The sequence below is a fragment of the Agrilus planipennis genome, unplaced genomic scaffold (assembly GCF_000699045.2).
Source record: "Agrilus planipennis isolate EAB-ADULT unplaced genomic scaffold, Apla_2.0 scaffold153, whole genome shotgun sequence".
NCBI lineage: Eukaryota > Metazoa > Arthropoda > Insecta > Coleoptera > Buprestidae > Agrilus > Agrilus planipennis.
The window spans coordinates 652230-672843 of NW_020438996.1; the positions used below are offsets into that span (position 1 = coordinate 652230).

Below are 20614 nucleotides of genomic sequence, written 5' to 3' on the forward strand. Positions count from 1 at the left end.
TAAACTAGATCATATTGTTACACGAGGAACGGATAAATTGCAAAAAGTTGATAACACCAATGTCGTTTATCAGATATACTGCTCGACTTGTCCTGCAAACTATATAGATCAAACAAAAAAGAAATTAAGTACACGCATAAAAGAACAACGAAATAATATAAATAGTTTTCCCAAATATCATAATGTAATTACAAAACATCGACTCGACCATCCGTCGCATATTATAAATTGGGATAATGTTAAAATTAAAGATAGGGAAACTTGTTTATCAAAACGCCTCACGTCAAAGCTAATTCACATACATTTACAAACAGATACTGATAAGTTTCACGACCTCTATCTACCTGCGCTCATTTAATTTTCTTTCCTTTGTATGAACACAAATCAGTCAATCGACGTTTCAACTGACTAACTTGTCTTCGTTTTGTCTCACGTTTTTGTCACAGTGTTTGTTTAGTTTGTTTTGATTGTTGACTATATTTATTTGTGTGAATAACATTATTTATGTGAAAAACATTAACTATGTAACTACGTTTCCATTTTTTACTGATGGTGAGTTTAGATGATTTAAAATTATTGTTATCTTATTGTAATGAATCAGATGTGTAAATTCGTATTGTTTATTTGTAGACCTGAAGATGATTGATCGAATGATCGATGAATTGATCGATGAATGATCGAAACGTCGTCATTGTAATGCTATAAAAATAGAGAGTATCACAAATAAAATTTGGTCTGTAATTGGCGAAATTAACTTCGTTTTCTTTCTACTTATTTTTTAATTTAAAATAGGTAGATATAAATTTGGATACAAAACTGTAATATAATAATATTTATTGACTTGGATTTATCAACCGCATCCGTCCCACATCCTTCCTTTATGAGCTACAATTGTAAAATGTCAAAACAAGCATTTATTCTTCAGTTATATATCCTTCTTGACGAAATATTTACCTATTTGTTCTGTCGCATAGTTAAGTGATTAAGGAAGAAATTTGCTCGCGATGGGCACCTGTATGTGTTAGACCGTTTAAGTAGCAATGGGGAAAAATTTTGGCGTTGCGAACAGAAACATCTTCAATGTAAAGTAAGAATTCATGTGAGTGGTGGTGAAGTAGTGAAAACAATTAATTATCATTTGCACGATTCATCTGCGCCCAAAATAGAAGCAGATTCTGTGATAACAAAAATTAAAATCGTGCCCAAAACACAATGGAAGGTACGGTTTTTTTATCTCAAGTTGCACATGGAATTATTCCCAATCTGGTAGCACTTAAAAAAATGTGTGAGAAGGCAAAAGATCAAAATTCAAGCTGCGCCTCCAAACCCTGTTGACTTGAGAAGTTTGGTAATTCCTGAAAAATACAAGATGTATGGAAGTTCAATCAGGAATAGAAAACGATTTTTTGCTTTTCAATGGTGGACCTACTGAAAAAAGGATTGTAATATTTGATAGAAAAGAAAATTTAAACATCCTAAATCATTTCAAATATTGGTTTGTCGATGGCACTTTTATAATTACTCCTCCTTTTTTTACCAAGTGTTTGTTACATTGGCTGAACAATTTGGTGCAATACATCTGGTGTTATTTATACACTTTTGCCAAATAAACAAAGTGACTTACGATTATTTTGATTTGATTTTGAACTGAGTATAACAAAATCTGTTAGATTTTTCTTCCATCTACTTTCGATTTTTCGATGTCAAAATATGAAACAGAACCTGGAAGAATTTCGCTTGCTAAGACAGTACAATAATGAAGGCAATTTTGCCTTTAATGCCAAAATGAGAATCTCTTTAGCGTTTTTTCCTCCCCAAAATTTGGACGCGGCATTTGACTTATTGGTTGATCTTGCAGAAAAACTTTATCCACTTTTTGACTGGTTTGAAGATGAGAATGGGAGAATTTTTGTAGCTGTATTGTATTATGCTTATACTTTCACAGTCCTGTTAACCATTTAATAGTAAGGTATTATTTTATGTTTTAGGTTTTTTCCTAAGAGAGTTGGGGTGAACAATTGGTATGCAGACCTTTTCGGAAGCTGTTTGATTACCTAGGCTGTTTCTCTTACCCTGAGTGGATTGCTGTGTAATATTTGATTTGGCCTGAGACCCTTTTCTTGTTTTGAGCATGTGGTTAAATCCCTTCTAGTTGTAACGCTGCGGGAGGTGCTTTATTTTTATATTTGATTTTGGGTCTATTCTTTTTGTTTAAATTGTGTACGTGTTTATTTTTATATATTGTTCTTATTGTTATAAGTGTTTTGTTAGAGAACCTCGAGCTGTCTTTAGTTAAGTGGATTCAGACACTGGCTCTGCTACCCTAATGCAATTTTTATGTTTTGTAGTTCTTTGCTTGGCAAAGTGGCGCCTAAGTTAAAATTAAGGGAATTGTTTTTCCAGTGGTTTTTGGGTATTCGAAATTCTGTTTTCTTACTGTATACGTAAGAATAAGTAATAAGAAAACGTAATCAAACACCTTTCGCACTATTAACTAATTTATTTATTTACTAATTTATAAACACTACTATTATTAATTAATTAATTAATTAATAGTAGTAGTTTCCCACAATAACGCGCACTTTATAGTTTCTTCTTCACTTCTTATTTCACTTTTTGTCGTCTTCTAACTCGAATTGAAAACTGCGGCAACCATTCCAGAATGTGGGATCTAGAGAATCTGGTCTTCTTTATTACTAACAAGATCTAGACAACCCTCAAGGTATGGTGAGTTTTCGGCACATAGCATTGCACCCGTCCTAAAACTAATCCTTTCGATCAGTGACGAGTCGATAAAGATGGACGACCTTAGTTTTAACACGAGGTTCCTTCTGAATTGGAAAGACAACGTCGTTGATGCGTCGAGTATGGACCATCCCAGGCTTGTTGTAGTTTCGGGCAAAGTACGTTTGATGAAGTTATTGCCCCGAAATGACTTGTTGGTGTCAGTTGCAAATAAATACGATTTAATTGACAGTTGCTCATTTATTCACAATGTTTATTGTAATTAACAATCAAAAGGCGGCTGTCAAAAAGGTTCAATATAAATAATTGTACTTCTTGGCTACTTGACCTCTTCTATATTCAAATAATTTGCGCGTGAGTTTGTCGGGTCCTTTTGGGAGTCATGCACACCTTCTCAAACGTCTATACGCCTGAGCAAAATGGAAGGATAGAAAGAGAGATCGGAAATCCATGAACACAATCTCAATGAAAACCTCTGGGCAGAAGCAGTGAACTACTAGGTGTTTACCATCAATCAGACCGGAACGAGTTCAGTGGAGGATGAATGCCCTGCCGAGCTATGGTTTGGAAAACGGATTGATATAAAGAAAACAAAAGGCATTTAGAACGACCTGCTATGTACTTGGGCTACATCACGAGGATTCCATTCGGTTTGACTTCAATTGCCATTCCAAGATATGAGATGTGATTATGAATCTTGAAGGTTATTTCGAATACCTTGTTTGTTCGGTCCAAAATCTAAAAGATCTCTTCGTCGTCTTGGCCGGCGATGAGTCCGTCGTCAACGAATAGAGCCATCAGTATGGTCTTCTTCTAATTGTAGTACAGGTCATCGTCGATGTTACTCATACCTAGCTCTTCGAGATGCGGTTTTCGAGGGGCTTGCTTGAGTCTGTAGAGACTCTTGTTTAGTTTACATATTTTTCTCGTGCCATCTCCGAATCCCTCCGGTTGTTTCATGTATAGGTATAGTTCTTCTTCCAGTCCTCCATGCAGGAACGCAGTCTTCACGTCGAATGACACCAGTTTCAGCTTCTTCGAGGCGATGTAACTTATAATTAGTCTAATCGAGGCATGGCGGGCCGCTGGGGTAAAAGTTTCGCCGTAGTCGACTCCTTCCTCTTGCTCGAAGCCTCGAGCAATTAGTCTGGCTTAGAGTTTCCTATTCGACTTCTCCCGAAGTATCCAGCGATATGTCAGTGGTCTAACGCCATTTGGATATTATACCAATTCCCAGGTTCCTATGTTCATTAGTGACTCGTATTCCTCCGACATTGCTTATTCCGAAGAGCTTGCGACATTAGGATGTCCTGAACCTCGTCAATCATTGCCATGTTGACGCTATTGCCTCCCCTGAAGTAGTTTCACGTGGTCTGCCAGTTTGACTGGTGGGGTGGTTCAATTCTCCGACGATCCCCGCAAAACTGTACTTCTTGGTTGACGTCTTTCTTGTTCGTTTGGTTGGGCACTAACTTCTTGCACGATTTCTTCTTCCTCGTCTTCAACTGACTGATAGGTACTCTTTCCTCTCGGTGATAGCTGATTCGAAGTCTAATTCGTGGTCTTGACACTAAATATAACGTTATCCGAGCTTATAACGTCCCTTTCGTCTGGCAGGTAGATTCTGTAACATGGAGAGTCCAAGTCGTACCCGACAAAAATGCCTTTCCTGGATTTCCTGTCCAGCTTGCCTCTTTTGTGTTCCGGTGTCAGTACATAACAGGCCGCTCTAAATGACTTTAGTTTCTTTACATCAATCCGTGAATCGAAACCACGTTCTGCTAGCAAAAGTTGCGACTGTCACTTCTCGAATCTCGATCTCGAATCCGGTTGTTTCTGGCTCTCTCACCTACCGTTGCGAGTTCTTCAGCAATTTGTTGTATTTCTAAACAATTATACGACAGTTGATTTCCTATTGTCAAACCCGTAGCCAAAGAGTTTTTGTTGTAGACCCTCCAGCGAGAAATGGGACTTTTTGCCATAATGATTTGATAGTTTTTGTAACGTCGTTTGCTGACTTGCATGACGTAATTTTTCTGGCAATGTTGCTATTGACATTCAGTCCGATAAACGATTATACCTCCAAATCCTTTTTAATCCATGCCTTAACGGCTTCTTCTGCTTGCGTATCGGCTGGTCGAGATATGAGTGTGTATATATAGGTTAGGTGACAGGTCAGGTTAAGTGGTCAATCACAACACCCTTCCGTCTTCATGGATTATATAGCTACATCTTGTCGCCTTCATTAATGCCAACAAAGTTGTACCGTTAATCGTATCTGGCCTTCATAAGATCATCTTCTTCCAGTTGTCTCATGGCTAAGAGGAACAGGGGTGTATATTGGTTCGAGTCAGTTTGGTGGTTGTTGACGAAGTTTCTTAAGTTAGTCTTCAGAGTACCGTTAAAACGTTCAACCATTATATTAAAGTGTGAATGTAAAGGCGTAGTTCCCATTTTTTTAATGCCCATTAGTTTAGTGAAATTCGTGTCCAGCTAAAGATAAGCAAATGACGTTCCCAGATTGTACTGTTGCATTTGTTCATGACTTCTCATCTTTGGTCCTTTACTGGTGGCGCATGTAGGAATTTTCTTGCACCAGTCTTCTTTGTAGCCAATAAAATCGCTCGCGTATCTTCCCTAGAGTCTTCATAATGTCGAACTGTCCTTTGTCATGGATTGCTTTCAAGACTTCTGTCACTATTCTTTGAAAATAGGTACCACTTGAAGCTTGTGTCTCTTCCACATTCTTTTTAAAATGCTGCGGTTTAAGTAAGAGAATTCCACTGAACTTAATAACTTTTTATTTTGTCTCTTTAACATGGCTCACATCTGTCCACGATGGTTTTGAGGTGCCGAATTCCTTCCATCTCCTGGCTGGGCCAATATCTTTGTCCTTCATCTGATCTTCGATTAATTCGCTATCTATCCAGGATCCGTCAGGTTGAACAGTGGTTAGATTACAACACATCGACGTTAATCCTTCTTTCTTCTCCTCACATGAATGTTTTCAATTTTCAGTGCAACATCTATGGGATAGTGCATATACATTACCGTGTTGTTTTGCTTGGGCGGTGTTCTACATTGAACTCCTACTCGTGTGGTCGTTGTAACCAGTGTGCAATCTGCCCTGCAGTTACTACTTCAGCGAGGCGTGATCGATTCTTAAGTAGTCCATACAAGTATTTATAGAAATTCTTAAGGATTTTAACTACAGCCAGTAGCTCTTGACAGGTGACACAATAGCTTCGTTTCTGCTTCGAGAATGTTTTACTAAAGTAGCCGATGACCTTTTTAATTCCGTCTTGAACTTAGGATTTACCACCAATTCTTACACTACTAAGTCGACATCAACGATGAAGGGTTCGTTAAACTGTGGGTATATCAAGATTAGCTCTTCAGATAGTGTAATCTTCAAGTTTTCGGATGTCCATTAGAATGAAACTCCATCTTTTATAAGTCTATATTGGCAAATGCATGAATCTCCTATAGCATGTTTTGTCTGGGTCAGTCTTAATTTCTTCCGTATTTGAGTAGTACATGGAAGGACCAGTCCTGCTGTGATAGGGTCACACAGGAAAATACATTATAACGGCGCATTTAATCAGCTGTTACTTAGAGCGCATACGTAGTGTATTTCTCTTGCATTTTTCTCCCCGTGTATTTGTTAGATTAAATTAAGTATAATTGACGATATTTACTTTAATATTCGTTCCACAACCGTCAATGTTTATATTCTTCATCGATGTAGCTGCTTAGCTGTTATTTCTCTATATGTTGCAACTTCGTTTAGTTTTCTTACAATTTCTTTTGTCCTTCAAATACGTTGTTTTACTCATCCTATTGCATCAGGTGAACGGCTAAGAAGTTCTTCTAACTGTTTAACTTGGTTACTAGACCGTTTCACCAATTCTGTCTTGTTAAGTTGATATGTCAACTCTATTCTTTCGGCTCCATCCCCTGACGTCTACCTGATGTATAGACCACATTTGCAATAATTTCATGGGTGCTATACAGTATTACAGATAAGCATGTAGTATATGTAAAATCGAAAAACTAATTTGTTGTAAATTTTTAATTAACTACATACTTAATTTTACATAGTATATTAACTGTACACATATTTTAATAGCATAAGCATTTGCTAACTTTGTTTATCTTCACCGAAGCAATTGAATGTTACGAGATATGAAGAAAATACCAATATCTTTTTGCGCTCTTTTCAAAATTCAGTGGAAACGCAGTAATTTTTAAAAGTTGCTCGTATCAATTCAAAAAAAGATTAACTAACCTCACTGATTAGATAATCTTTGCAAAAAATAAAAATATTTAGTAATAAATTTGAAACAAAATGTTTCAAATATCAACGTAATTTGTCAGTTATGCGTTTCTTTGAAAAAATTAATTTATATTAGCAAACTGTTATTTTTGTAAAATGAAACAACGACCACACAAAGTAAACCTTATAAATCAAATAAATAATTTGAATGTTTGTCGAATACAAAAGGAAAAAAACAAAAACGCTTTTATATCTCAATAGTAAATCAAAAACATTTAATCGCAAAGTAGTCAGAAAAGTTTTCTAGTTATTCCTATGTCGGTTGGGATCGATTCTGCGCTACATTGTATCAGTAACATATTCCATTAAATAAACCAACGAAAATTAATTAAAAAAAAAAGAAAAATATCGTAAAATTATCTTTTCTCTGTATACTATGTTGCCTGTTGTTGAAGATGCTTGTGCGAAAGGGCGAAAAGTCTTTTTAATTTTGTCGCCGTGTCATTACTACAAGCTTTAGTCAAATTGTGGGACAGGTCAAAAGGATCTTGGATGCATAAAGGCGAAAGAGCTCGAAACACCTCCGCATCATCCGAACATTTTAGTTTGGTAATATACGGTAACATTTCTGCAGGTAAACATTCGCCATTCGACTTTTCAATGAAAGATGCCTTAGGAACCGGTTTACCCAGTAATGGACAAACGACCTGTAATAGGAAAAGTAGAATAAAAACCTTTATTATTCGCTTGGTATTTAATCTTACCATTTTTTTGAAATCGAAGGAAGCATAAAATTCGAAGAAATTCATTAGTAAAGTTTTTATAGGTATAGTCAAATTATGTTTAGGGATCTTCGAAAGTTGGTAAAACGGATCAGAAAGATCTATTGCTTCCCACCCTAAAAGCAAGACTCGAGAAGTGTATTTGGAATGTTAAAAATAATTACAAATACGAAATTTACCGTCTATATGAACTACTGCATTACTCATAAGACGTTTCAGTATTTCGACCGGTAACAAATAACTGTTCATTTGTAAGAAAAATATTGCCATCATTGCTACCGCGTATGTTGTAATACGCTCATTCATTTTCGTGACCTTTGACCATTCCTTTAAATATAAAATGAGCGATTGCGCAGCTGGTTGCACTAGAACACAGAACCTGTAAAAAAATATACGTGTCTATAACACTTGTTCTAGGTAAATAAAAGAACTCATTTGCATTTACAATATAATGGTGACAAATGTAAATAGTTATTAAAGAGTACGACTTGACATACTGGTAGGCTAAAGAATAGATATTTTAGTATGGAACAATTGCGTTTTATGATTGAATGAGGTAGTTTAATCATTGAAGTTGATAAAACGACGAAGTGCTCCTTTATTCGATGGGAACGGAAAATTATAAGATAACGAAACAGAACAGAATCGTAGGCAAAAGGAAAGAGAACTAGCAGAACATAAGAAAGATCGAAAATGCAAATCTCAAGTAATCCTAAAAATTGCTGTTAGCTATTATATGCGAATATGCGAAGGACAAAGAAACAGCATTTTACGTAATGAAAATATTGTGAATCGCTAGACAACTACTGACTACACTTTTAACTATGAACTTTAATGAAAAAAACGACATTCTCGTTAATTGTGGGAAAATTGACTACTAAATGGTAGTCTGTCGTAAAAGAGCATACGAAAAACAAATATCAAAATTGTGCAAATGCAATAACAGAAGATGATAAACAAAGTAACTCTAGTGGTTTACGTTTTTCAGCTTTTATCGGAGAAAGTTCAGACCACGAAATAATTTTTTTTTTCGATTCAGGCGCCTCAGAGCATCTGACGAACAATAATATTTCTATGATTGTTACGAAACAACTAGAAGAGCCAATAAAAATAAAGGCTGCTAACCCTGGAACTTTTCTACTGGTGGAAAAAGTTGGAGATATTAAATTTTCAAGTTTTGTCAATGAAAATGGAAATTTTCTTGCTGTAAGAAATGTTCTCTCGGTACCGAATCTCGAATACAACCTACTTTCAGTTCGAAAAGTAGAAATGAATGGTTACTGCATAAAATTCGAAAATGGGGTAGCAGAGAAGATGAATCACACCATCTTTGACAAAGCACGATGTATGATGCTCAACTCTAAACTCAGCCATATCTAATGGTCTGAAGCGTTCCAAAACCGCTGCTTACTTAATAAATCAAAATAGGTAATTGGGTAGTTTAGCAATCACAGCTCCAACGACCTTGAATTTTTAGTATGTTGTAGAGATGATTATACTGATCAGTTTCATATATATATATATATGTTGGGCGCAGAAATTATAATTAAGCATAGTTTTCGAACGTTGAAAAACAATAACAATACGGGGGCCCGCAATCTTAACACCTAATATGTGGAATTTGGTTTGACCAATTATACAATATGAAAGGTCAAAAAATGGTAATAAACGGTCAATCGGTTTAATTAATTAGTCAGCAATAGAAAAATTCTTATTAAGCATTAAACTTTTTCAAGGTCAATTATTAAGAATAGATAGTTGTGCGCATGCACTGGGACCCCCAAACAATACCAGGGTAGTAAGCGTAAGAATTACGAGTTGCGAGAGGAACCAGACTGTAATAATTGATGTTATCAAAAAGAAAAACTGTTTTAAATCGTTTATGACAAAAAAAATAACAATCACAGTTATTTCACTGTGAGAATAAAAATTTAGGCATGTCCTAAAAAATTTTAAATATTTTTATGAATTTATTGTAGCAAATGAAGTTTTCATTGACATGCAAAATTTTCCAATACTATATGTATGATGAATTAGTTAATAAAAATATATAAATGTTCTCATTAAGAAAAGATTGGAGTGAGGTCTTGTACATTAGCGACATTTCTAAATTGTTATCGTTTCGTAGAGTTCGTATATTAGTAAATGTATGATTTGAATGTAAAAGATTTGAATAACCATTCAAAGGTTTTGATATGAAATAAACAATAAAATAGTTAATACGCATTTAAGTGTAGAGGTATTTGTTAAATAATATTTTTAAAATTGTTAATAACAGAGAATGAAAAAAAAATGAGGTGATCAAACTGATTGACCTTTATGACCTGCGAAATAGTGTAGGTACCGTATTGTTATTATTTTTCAACGTTCTAAAACTATGCTTCACTATGATTTCCCTGCCCAACTTGAATGAACAGCATAATCACCTCTACAACACACTTAAAAATTCAAGGCCATCGGAGATGTAACTGCTAAAGCAAACAATTACCTCAAAATATTTGGCTTTATTGCATTCTTGACGATTCTCAAGCAACTTCTGCAAGAAAAATTACATTTTCGACCACAGAAATGCATCTTCATTGGATATTACCCCAGTAGATATAGGCTTTGGGACTCGCAAAACCGGAAAAGTACGTAACAATATCTTTTAGTGATAAAATATGCTAATTCAGAAAGAGTGCTTTAATTTTGCAGCTGTAATATGTACTAATCAGGCTCTGCACATTTCTCTACTAGTCATTTGATAGAAAATTAGATGACTACACAGGGTGTTTCTGAAATAAGTAGCGTGCTTTGGAGGGTATTAACTAGATGCAGCAGGGAATAACATGGTGAGTAAAGCAGTTAAGGGACAAAAAAATGAAAGAAAAGCAGACGAAGTAGTAATTCGAAGCCAGCCCTGGGTGTGAAGTGGCAATGTATACAGAAATTACAACAACTAAATGTAAACAGTGACGGTTGTGGAAAGACTAATAAAGTAAATGTCAACAGCTTACTATTACTGCAATAATACTCTGCACTGACCTACTTCTACAATTTTAAAAGGACAATGAACTACTCTAAGCTGGCTGTAAATATAAACATCGGCATTTACATTTAATCTAATCTGACAAATAACAAACAATATATGAGTACAAAAACCAAAAGAAATACAATACGGATGCTGCTAAGTACCAGCTAATTGAATGCGGCGTTGCATTGTCGTATTTTCCTGCGTGATCCTACCAGGGCCGGATTGATCCTTGTCTGTACTTTCAAATATGTTTTCCTCGAAAACGGTGGACATTCGAACCACCAAAAATTTACTTAATTTTCTTGTTTTGTAGTGCCTTATCACTTTCTACAAACTTGCTACTTATATTGAAAACACCCTGTATATATTTACAGACACATTACTGAGGTGAAATTAAGTGATTGTAGAAGTATTAAAGACGATAATGTTATTTGGAAAATCAGAAGCTGTCTGGATAAAGGCAGAGAATGAAGACGTTAAATTGTAAGGCGAGTTTCCGCAGAATTTCACATAGGCCCAATTTGTGATACTTTTTATAGTTTACTCTTTTCAATCTGGGCGTTGTTTGGCATCTGTCAGCACAATCTAGCTTGTTGTAGAACACAAGCTTCATACACCAAAGGGTCTCGCCGGGTTTCCATATGAAATCTGCACTGGCGTCTTTTTTGACATTGATGCCTTTAAATTACTAGTTGTTGAAAATAATTTTTGCCCAATTATCAAACCTGTAACTTCATTCGTTTTTGGAAAATGGGGGTTGCATCCCGTAACATCAAAATTATTTTTCTACGAAACTATGATAGCTATTCGAATGAAACCAACGCGACATGAAAGCTCTTAATTAGCTTTACATTATATATTTTTTTTATAATTTTCCAAATAACTATAAGACTGCAAAAAAATATATTTACAAAATAGGGGTGTTTTTTAGTGGCTATTTCCTGAGGTACAACTACCAAAAAAAAAACATATAATCAGTACTTAGCCAACTATAATATGTAACAATTACATAGATGTGTGATGGGTGGAACATATTTAAAAAGTCCAAATTCTATGTAAGCAGGCACATATTAAATTCTAGCTGATCCAATAAAAGCCACCTAAATTAAAATAAAAACAGCATTTTTGATAAAATATTAATATCTATTATTTTCCATATAAAAATATTGAAATATTTTAATCTTCGTCACTATTTTCTTCTATAGTAGTATAGTAGTATTTGTAACATCAAATATATGTGTTAATATTTCAGCGGACTTGATGATTTTCGATTTGTAACGGCCATGTGACAAATAATAAATTATTGATGCAACATGTGAGCAACAACCTTTAGTCCTATTCCCATTTTCCGAAAAAAAGTTAGGGGTTTGATAATTGGACAAAAAATATTTTCAACAACTAGTAATATATTAAAGTCACTAATCTCAAAAAGAAGCCAGTGCAGATTTCATATGGAAACCCGGCGAGACCCTTTGTGATACTTATTTAAATTATAATTAGACTAGTGTTAATACTAACAGACAAAAATAGGAGATAATAAAACTCACGTGCACCTTTGTAGATGTGTATGCATAATGTAACATAAAAAATTACGATAATTACAACTTACTTTAAAAATTTTGTGTTTTCGACACTGAGTCCGTTTTTGAAGGAGAGATCGCAGTCGATGTTGGTTAATTTGTGATACACCTGAACGATAGGGGTGCGTGCTGTCGGTATAGAGTTTATGTCCGTGAATTCTGATGATCGTTTACGAAATACTTTTGCGCATCTTTTTACAAATTCCTCTTGATGTTTTGCATCTTGAAAACATGCCCCATTGTACATGCCGCCGAGATCAACAAATACATCCAAATCACTATTCTATAAATATAAAAGAAAAAATCGGAGTAGGCTGTGTCATCTCTACGGCTGAGGGTGTTCTGCGTATGAAAACATCTACGTGGAATGAACTTAAATTTTAAGCGTATTCGGTTTCTACTATGGAGTACTATACTGCCGACCGGAATCGATATCGCACGGAACATTTTAACGCCATTTTAAGACGAGATACAGTACGGAGTTGCTGAAAGTGTTATACTATTCTGTTGTGTGGGGACCACAGTAAAAAGTATGGATAGTGAAGTGAAGTGAATGTAAATAAAAGTTCGTCCTAAAGTGTTAAATGATATATGATGATATATCGTTAGGAATGGTGTTGTGTGCAGTTCCATCCTGCAATAACAGAAAAAAGATGAAAAAAACTGGAATGAAATATTTAGGGGCTGTCAATCAGATCATATTTCATACCTAAATCAACATCTTTTTTATGGTTAAATGTTGTTAATTGAAAAATTAATTACATTTTATTATTATTATTATACTTCAAGAGCCGCCAGACATTGTTTATTTTCTGAGTAACAAAATGAGTATAATTTAAACGTACGCATACCTGCTATCTTGGGCTGAGGGCGAATTTACAGGTGTTAAAGGTAAGGAAAAACATTATCGCTTTTATTAAAGTTTGAGAGCTGATTTTTACATAATATTTCACAGAATATTGTTAAAAGTTAGTTAACAACACTGTCAAGCACTTCCAATCGACGGTAATTTCTGCCAGACGCTTCAAAGTTCGTAAAAGAAATCGTAATTTTACTTATTGTCTGAGTCTTCATTTTTACGTATGATACTTAAGGAATTATTTCATTACTTTTTGTAAACAGCCAGCTCAATTGTACGGATCAAACATCTCTCAGACACAATTAAAATGTCGCTTTGAGTACAAGCGCAAGCGCGATAAATAGATGATTCAACGACACAATGACATTTTAATTTTGTCCGCTGGATGTTTGACCCTTGCAAATGATTGGCTGCTTACAAAAAGTATTGAAATATTGAAAATCATACTACGTAAAATTATGTTTTCTTTTGCGAACTTTGAAGCGTCTGGCAGTGTTATTAACTAATTTTTAACAGTATTCTATTAAACATTAAGAAAAACTCAATACTTAAACTTTAAGAAAAGCGTGTAATATTTTTACGCACCTTTAGCACCTGATACCTGCAAATTGGGAAGTTAGCAAGTATGCATACGTTCAAAGTACATATCTATCTACTACTTCAACCCAACAATTTTATTACTCAGAAAATAAGTAATGTCTGTTTGCTCTATTACCTACTCAGAAAAAAATACTTATAAATGAGTTTTAACAACAAACCTCTGGGAACATCATAAATCGAAAATAATAAACAATTAACAAGATATACCAGTAAAATAAAAAAAATAAATTTCAAAATTTTTCGAGGTTATATAGTGTGCCCACATTTCGATGCTCACAACATCTCAAACTCATTGTGTCCTTTTCCATATTGAGCTACTTTTGTTTTACTTATGGCGTTTATAACTAATTCTTGATTAGTTAGATAATTCTTAATAAGAGCTTTTTAATTATGTACAGCATGCCTGATAAATTTTTATTTATATGAAGGATATGAATCAAAAATAAAATTAACTCTAACATGAAAGAAACTGAAATTAAAGTTAATTTTATTTTGGTTTATATTTTCCATATAAATATAAATTTAGTAGGCATGCTACACATTATTGAAAAGTACTTATTGAGAACCAAGGATTGAATATGGCCACCATAAGAAAAACTAGAAACAGCGCTTGGAGACAGTGAAAATCGGAAGTTCCTGTTCACACCAAAAAATTTGTCTTAAAAAGTGGCTTGAGAAACGAGAATGTTTAAAAGCAGTTCGGCGCTATCGAGCTATTGATGAAAATTCTTAGTTTTTCAAAACATCTCGAAATGGATAAATCAGATTTCTGAAAAACATTTCTCATTGAACCATTGCTTTATCTCTTCTAATGTAAAGAGCCGTACCAGCAGTCATTAATTCAATTTGAGGAAACCGTTCCGGTAGCGGAGGCACTTCCTAAGTAAATAACAGTGTTTTATTTACTATATCTTTACATCTATTGCTTGGACTATAAGTCAACAAATAATATTTTAACCGCATATCAATCCAACAAATTACTGCGCCCACAATTTCGAACTTACCAGTTCTTGTAATTTACTAAACTGGAACGTTTGAACCTTCGAAGGTTTGAACACAACAACTCCAACTATCGCTTCAAAATGACGTGACAGCCAGAACAATATTCATATCTTATTATAGATGCGCAATGACATACCGTTGTGATTTTACCGTGGTTTCTATTCTTTATTCAAGTTGCTGACAGCAGGACTATGTAACATAATATTTGAATAAATACGAAGTCTTCATATAAACTAATTCGAAGAAGTTTTCTTTAGACTGGCATCGTTTAACTTAAAAATACAACCTGTGAGTTTATTTATATACAATGTATGTGTATATACATAAGTATTAGTATTGTAGAGAGCACGAGCCTATTTGTGTGCGATCGGGCATACGTGTGAGAGCGGCTTATCGATTTGCCGACTAGCCGCGGACGCCTTTCTTCATGTGCGCCGTATTTGTAAATATGTGTGTCGTACCTGCGTTCTCGGAAAGCAATGAAACAGTTCAGTGAAAAAGAATTTTTTCCGGACGGCTCGAGAATGTTCCCGAAAAGAGACCAAAGAGTATTTAAAGGAAGAGACGATCGCCAAGGAGAGGAGAAATAAATAGACCGTTCCAGAAGTGAATCTAGAAATAAATTGACAGCGCAGTGAATAGTGATATAGTAACAGTACTGTAAATAAATAGAGTAATTCATCACCTAAGTTAGAAATAATTAAATAAAAGTCCTTTAATAATAATTACTGTAAATAAATAGTTTTTATCGTTGTGAGTCTTAAAAGGTAATTTGTTAAACCCACGAACATTACAGTATATTATCGGCTACAATCGATCCTGCTGGTAGCAGTTTCTAATAGAAACCGAATACGCTTAGAAATAGACTAGCACTACTGTATAAAATCTAAGATTGCATGCGGTTATACTTCCAAATTGTAGCAATCAATCAACAACTTTGGAGTCAAATGAAGTTTTACTTTAATTTCTTCAAAATTTAAATTCTATAGATAACTAAAGTGTACGACCATAGATAAATGGAAAGCAAGCAAAAGAATCAGTAATTTGTTCTGAAAAGAACAGTTTTGTTTATTGAGGTCGTAAATATTAGGAATAGGTTTGAAAAAGTAACGAAATCTCAGGACAGCACACGAAACGTGAAAACGGAAACACAAGGGACATAATATTTATAATTTAGGCTAGAGGAGATCGAGTCAAATTATTTCCATGTTCATTTTAAACAAAAGTTGAGACATTCGCTACCATTTACAAGTTATCCTTGCTTTTAGGTACACACCGACGTTTCCTAATGGACATGCCTTAGCGGTCAGAATTGTAGTACAACAAAAGAATGAGATGGAACGAAGTTTCGGACAATATCCATCTCTTTCATGATAGTGCGTAAGCGTGTCATGAAAGAGATAGCACTAGTCCGAAACTATACGTCATTTCCCTCACTTTTCGAGCCAAGAAATTATTACAATGACATACGGCTAAGGCACGCCCATTAATATATGTCTATGGTACATACCGCCAACGACAGTTACACACGTACGTCTGTCGATTCTATTATTTTCGTATCTATCAACATGTAAAAGACAAATTGCTCTTGCCAACAATTATTATTGCATACACACGAAATCTTAAATTCTATAATCTATACATTTATTTACGTTTGCCTTGATTGGTACTTGTTCTTTTAATTTGACCAACAAGTGATCAACGTAATACATACATCCAATACCCCTATATGACCAGTTGGTATAGGAAAATGCTGTCATTACGGTGCCAACTATATTTATTCTCTCTCTCCTCGGAGACACCTTATCCATGGTGCGCATGCTTGAGAAATTTTTATATAACAGCACAATGCAAATGTAATGGCACAAACGGTGAGGAAAGATAGGGAAAACGAGAGAGTAACTGTTTCACTTTGTCGGAACAGCTACCACTTATAGAAACTGGCCAGAGAGTACTGCATATATTTATTTATTTTATGTCAATGTACTCTTTTAGCTCACGGGCTCACACAGGGGTTTCCCAAGTTTCGATGTGGTCATTATTTATTATTTTGTGATTATTACCATGTTTTATTTCATTTACAGACTCAGGTATACAAAAAATAATTATTAAATTGCTGGTACACTTCACGTATGTAGGTTAATTGTGTTGTATTAGGTTAGATACATTCGTTCTAATAAAGATATATCCATTAGTCGTTACTATTTCATTCTTTTAACTCTTCAAAAATTCAAAAGTTCCCATTTAAAGGTATTTTCTTCACAATCACTTACTTATAAACCACTTATTTCTGTTTCACTTTTTTTATCAAAATATTTTTAAAAAATATCCATAAAAAGTGTGCGCTTCTTTCCCTTCCCCTTGACAGACATGATTTAGAACACTGCATAAAACGCACGGTGAGGGCATTTGGTTAAGGGTATGAAGTAAAGAATTTTGAATGCAACACTCATAGTTTGTAAAAAATGACCTAAAGTAGACGAAATAATTTTTCTTAACAAAAGTATTTCATACATGCAGACCCACGAAGTAAAACTCTGTCAAGTCAATATATAAAGTAAATGAAAACAGCAAGTTAAAAGTAACTTATTATTTTTGGAAAATAATTGTGCATCTTACTTCGTCACATGTAAGTCCCGAGATGCGTGATCCAAAAGGATAAGCTTTGCATTTTATTCCCAGATCTTCAGAAAGGACTTGCTCTATTCGTGCACAACAATAATTTACCTCATCCAGATGATCCAAGACTTTTGAGGCAGCCACAATCATTTTAATCGATTCTTGTGCGATATGCGCCTCCGACTGCAGTAACAATTTTGCTTTATCGTTTAAAACTATATCTGAAAAAATAATACTTTATCAATAATAATCACTTTACTATAGTCATTTGTTATAATTAGTACCTTCTTCAAAATACATCCTGTTAATAATTATTACTATGTTAACACTTTGGAGATTTTAATTGTTTACTAAGTATAAAAAATTTTGACATCGCGTTTCTAAGGAAACACTTCTGTTAAAAAAGAACGTATAATACAAAAAATGTAGTCGTCTTTTTTTTAGAAAATAAATAATTACCTTTCTCTCTCAATTTGCGCACTTTTAATTGTTCATGCGTTTGCTTTGAAATGTCATCGCCAAATATTACAACTCTGCATGTTTTACATTCATATTCTATTAAGGCACTGTTTGTTGATGACTCCACATTTCGACATCTTCAAAAAAATAAGTGAAGAAGTATTTTTTACAGTGAAAATTACAAGATAAAAACTAAAATTAATACTTCTTAATTTTTACCTTTCACGGTGCAGTACTTGTTTCAAATGTTCAGTCCAATGTTCCTGCTTCCGGAAAATAGTATTACAAATGTCACACTGATATCTATATGATGGTATCGGTATTCCAGTTAGATTTCTATGAATTTGACTTAATATATGCTGATGCAGTTGAGGCATGTTTAAGTTAAAACTAACTTTACATGTTGTGCAAGTAATAATGTTTTTTTCTTGTTTGATGACATTGAGATGGTTCAGATAACGATTTTCTAGTAAATCTCCAATATCTTTACTGTCATTTTTAAGAATTGCCTTAACTATTAGATGTTTTGGCTTAGTTGGAGGTAAATTATTAATTATTAAATTGTTTCCAATGGAAAGAGCTTCAATATTGTTACAATTTTCACAATTTGTATTTTTTATATTTACTGATGATGAACTTTCACTTTCAGAAGCAGTATCCTCATCAGGAACTTGAACTCTTCCATGTAAACGTTCTGAATTTTGGTTAGATTGATCTACTTGATCAAGTCCATTCTAAGTAAAGGTAAAGTAAAACGAATTAAACAATTTAAAAGTGTAAGAAAAGTAATAGCTTACATTTTCTTGGTTATAGACAGTGATTTGTAATTCAGTCAAGTACACAATGTTTCTTCTTTTTGCTCTTTGAAGTTGAAGAATTAAACTCTTGTGACTTTTATCTTCAATGTGGGTTATCAAGTTATTATAATGCACAAACTGAGAGCATAGAAGACAGCTAGTCATTTCAACTGTATAAGGCAAAAAATGTGTCTGATGTGATTGGTATTCCAAATCTTGTCTCATCCATACCTCATGATACTTTTGTAAAGCATCTATCATTTTTTTCTTTTTTGCATTTAGACTATGTTTATGACCTGATGCATGTTCAAAAACAGCTTTAAAAGTAGAATGAAATGGTACCTCACGTTGACAAAGTAAGCAGAACACACAGTCAGGACCTCTTCGTTGTACCGTGCAAGCATTAAGTAAATCGATGTTGTTTACCTAAAGAAATTAAAATCACTTTTGTAATAAACAATGCACATTAAAATATATGTATAATACCTTCTCCAATAAACTTCTTGGATAGATTCGTTTTTTAATTTGTTCATCATAGTCAATATTAAATTTGAAGATAAAATTTCCATTATCATATCTCATGTACTTTTCATTTTCAATATTGCTAATTTGTTTACAATATTTCTCTTCATTATCTAATTGAGAATTTTCATTCACTGATCTTTTTACTATACATCTGTTAATTTGTTGCAAAAAGATGTTATTTTCTTCATTCTGTTGATTATTTACTTCTTCAAAGACTAAATTGCTTTCATTAAAAAGTTGATTATGCCAAGCTGAATTAACTGGCTGTTTCATATTCTTCATAAATGCTAACGCTTCTTCAATATGTTCATGATTTTGAAGAGCAGTCCAAAAATTTACACCTTTTGGAATTTTAATATTTTCATTGCACACTTTGCAGTTAAATATGTAAACTGAATTATTTTTGTTTTGGTTATTTTTCAGAGCTTTTTGAAACACGTTTTTTATGTCAGTGAATTTTATCAAGATGTAGGCGATTTTGGCTATACAGTTCTGTACCTCCTCCAAAGTGCAGGATTCTAAGGTAGTTAGAGTCATTGGTGTAAAGCCATTATTTAACCATAAAATAACATCATCCAATTGACTGGATAATCCTGCCTTTGAGATATCAATTCTTCTGCAGGTACTAAAAGTGTTTTGAAAAGCATCACACTCAAATGCACTTATAATAGAATTTATGTCAAAATTATTATCTGGTTTTTCGTGTTGCATTTTAGAATTTAGTTTTTTTAAGTAAAACACATTGATGAATAAGGGAAACAACCGTTACACTTTACATTTTTATGACTTTTGATTGATAACGAACCGATATGTTTTTTTAGGTTATGAGTAAGTCATAGATAATAGATACACAAAGGGTAAGTAAGTAATCAGCATACGAAGGCATAGATTATCGGCAGATTACAGAGCAGATTAATTATGAATTATCTATGGTATAGAGTATGGCATAAGAGTTCATTGTTATTTAAATATTTTACAAATAATATAACACCATGATTTGAAGCAAGAGGAATTGAGTAATCAACCGTCTGATGCTAATCGACAAAATAGAAATATTGCTCTAAAAGTGATTGCAATCGTTTGTAGCTGAAGTAATTCTAAATAATAACCTTTCACCAAAATAAATTATATAGATCGATAGGGAATCGCTTGATACTGGTTAATTTTGTCATGTGGTGGTCAGTTACTAGATAATAATTAGCAAAAAACCCGAAAATGAAGGCGAAGACGTGATTTCCGTGCTTCATATACGTATATATTTTTGATCACCATGACGAATAGTACAATGTACTGACAATATGTAAAGTCCGTAATCCATAACGCGTACAGTATCAGCTGCATGATGCTAACAACTTAT

At 33.8% G+C, this 20614-nt stretch overlaps 1 protein-coding gene across 1 annotated transcript; it reads right to left on the bottom strand.

Annotated features, from left to right (window-relative positions):
* Nucleotides 1-7275: 7275 nt before the first annotated feature.
* On the bottom strand, nt 7276-20105 carry LOC108738065. Its single transcript, XM_018471291.1, has 9 exons — nt 19219-20105; nt 18733-19158; nt 18155-18669; nt 17936-18072; nt 17477-17697; nt 12426-12679; nt 7983-8182; nt 7786-7919; nt 7276-7728 (listed from the first exon to the last, which is right to left on the bottom strand). Exons 1-9 carry the CDS (start codon nt 19966-19968, stop codon nt 7456-7458), a joined length of 2910 nt encoding a protein of 969 aa, XP_018326793.1. The 5' UTR covers nt 19969-20105; the 3' UTR covers nt 7276-7455.
* Between the last annotated feature and the right edge of the window lie 509 nt (nt 20106-20614).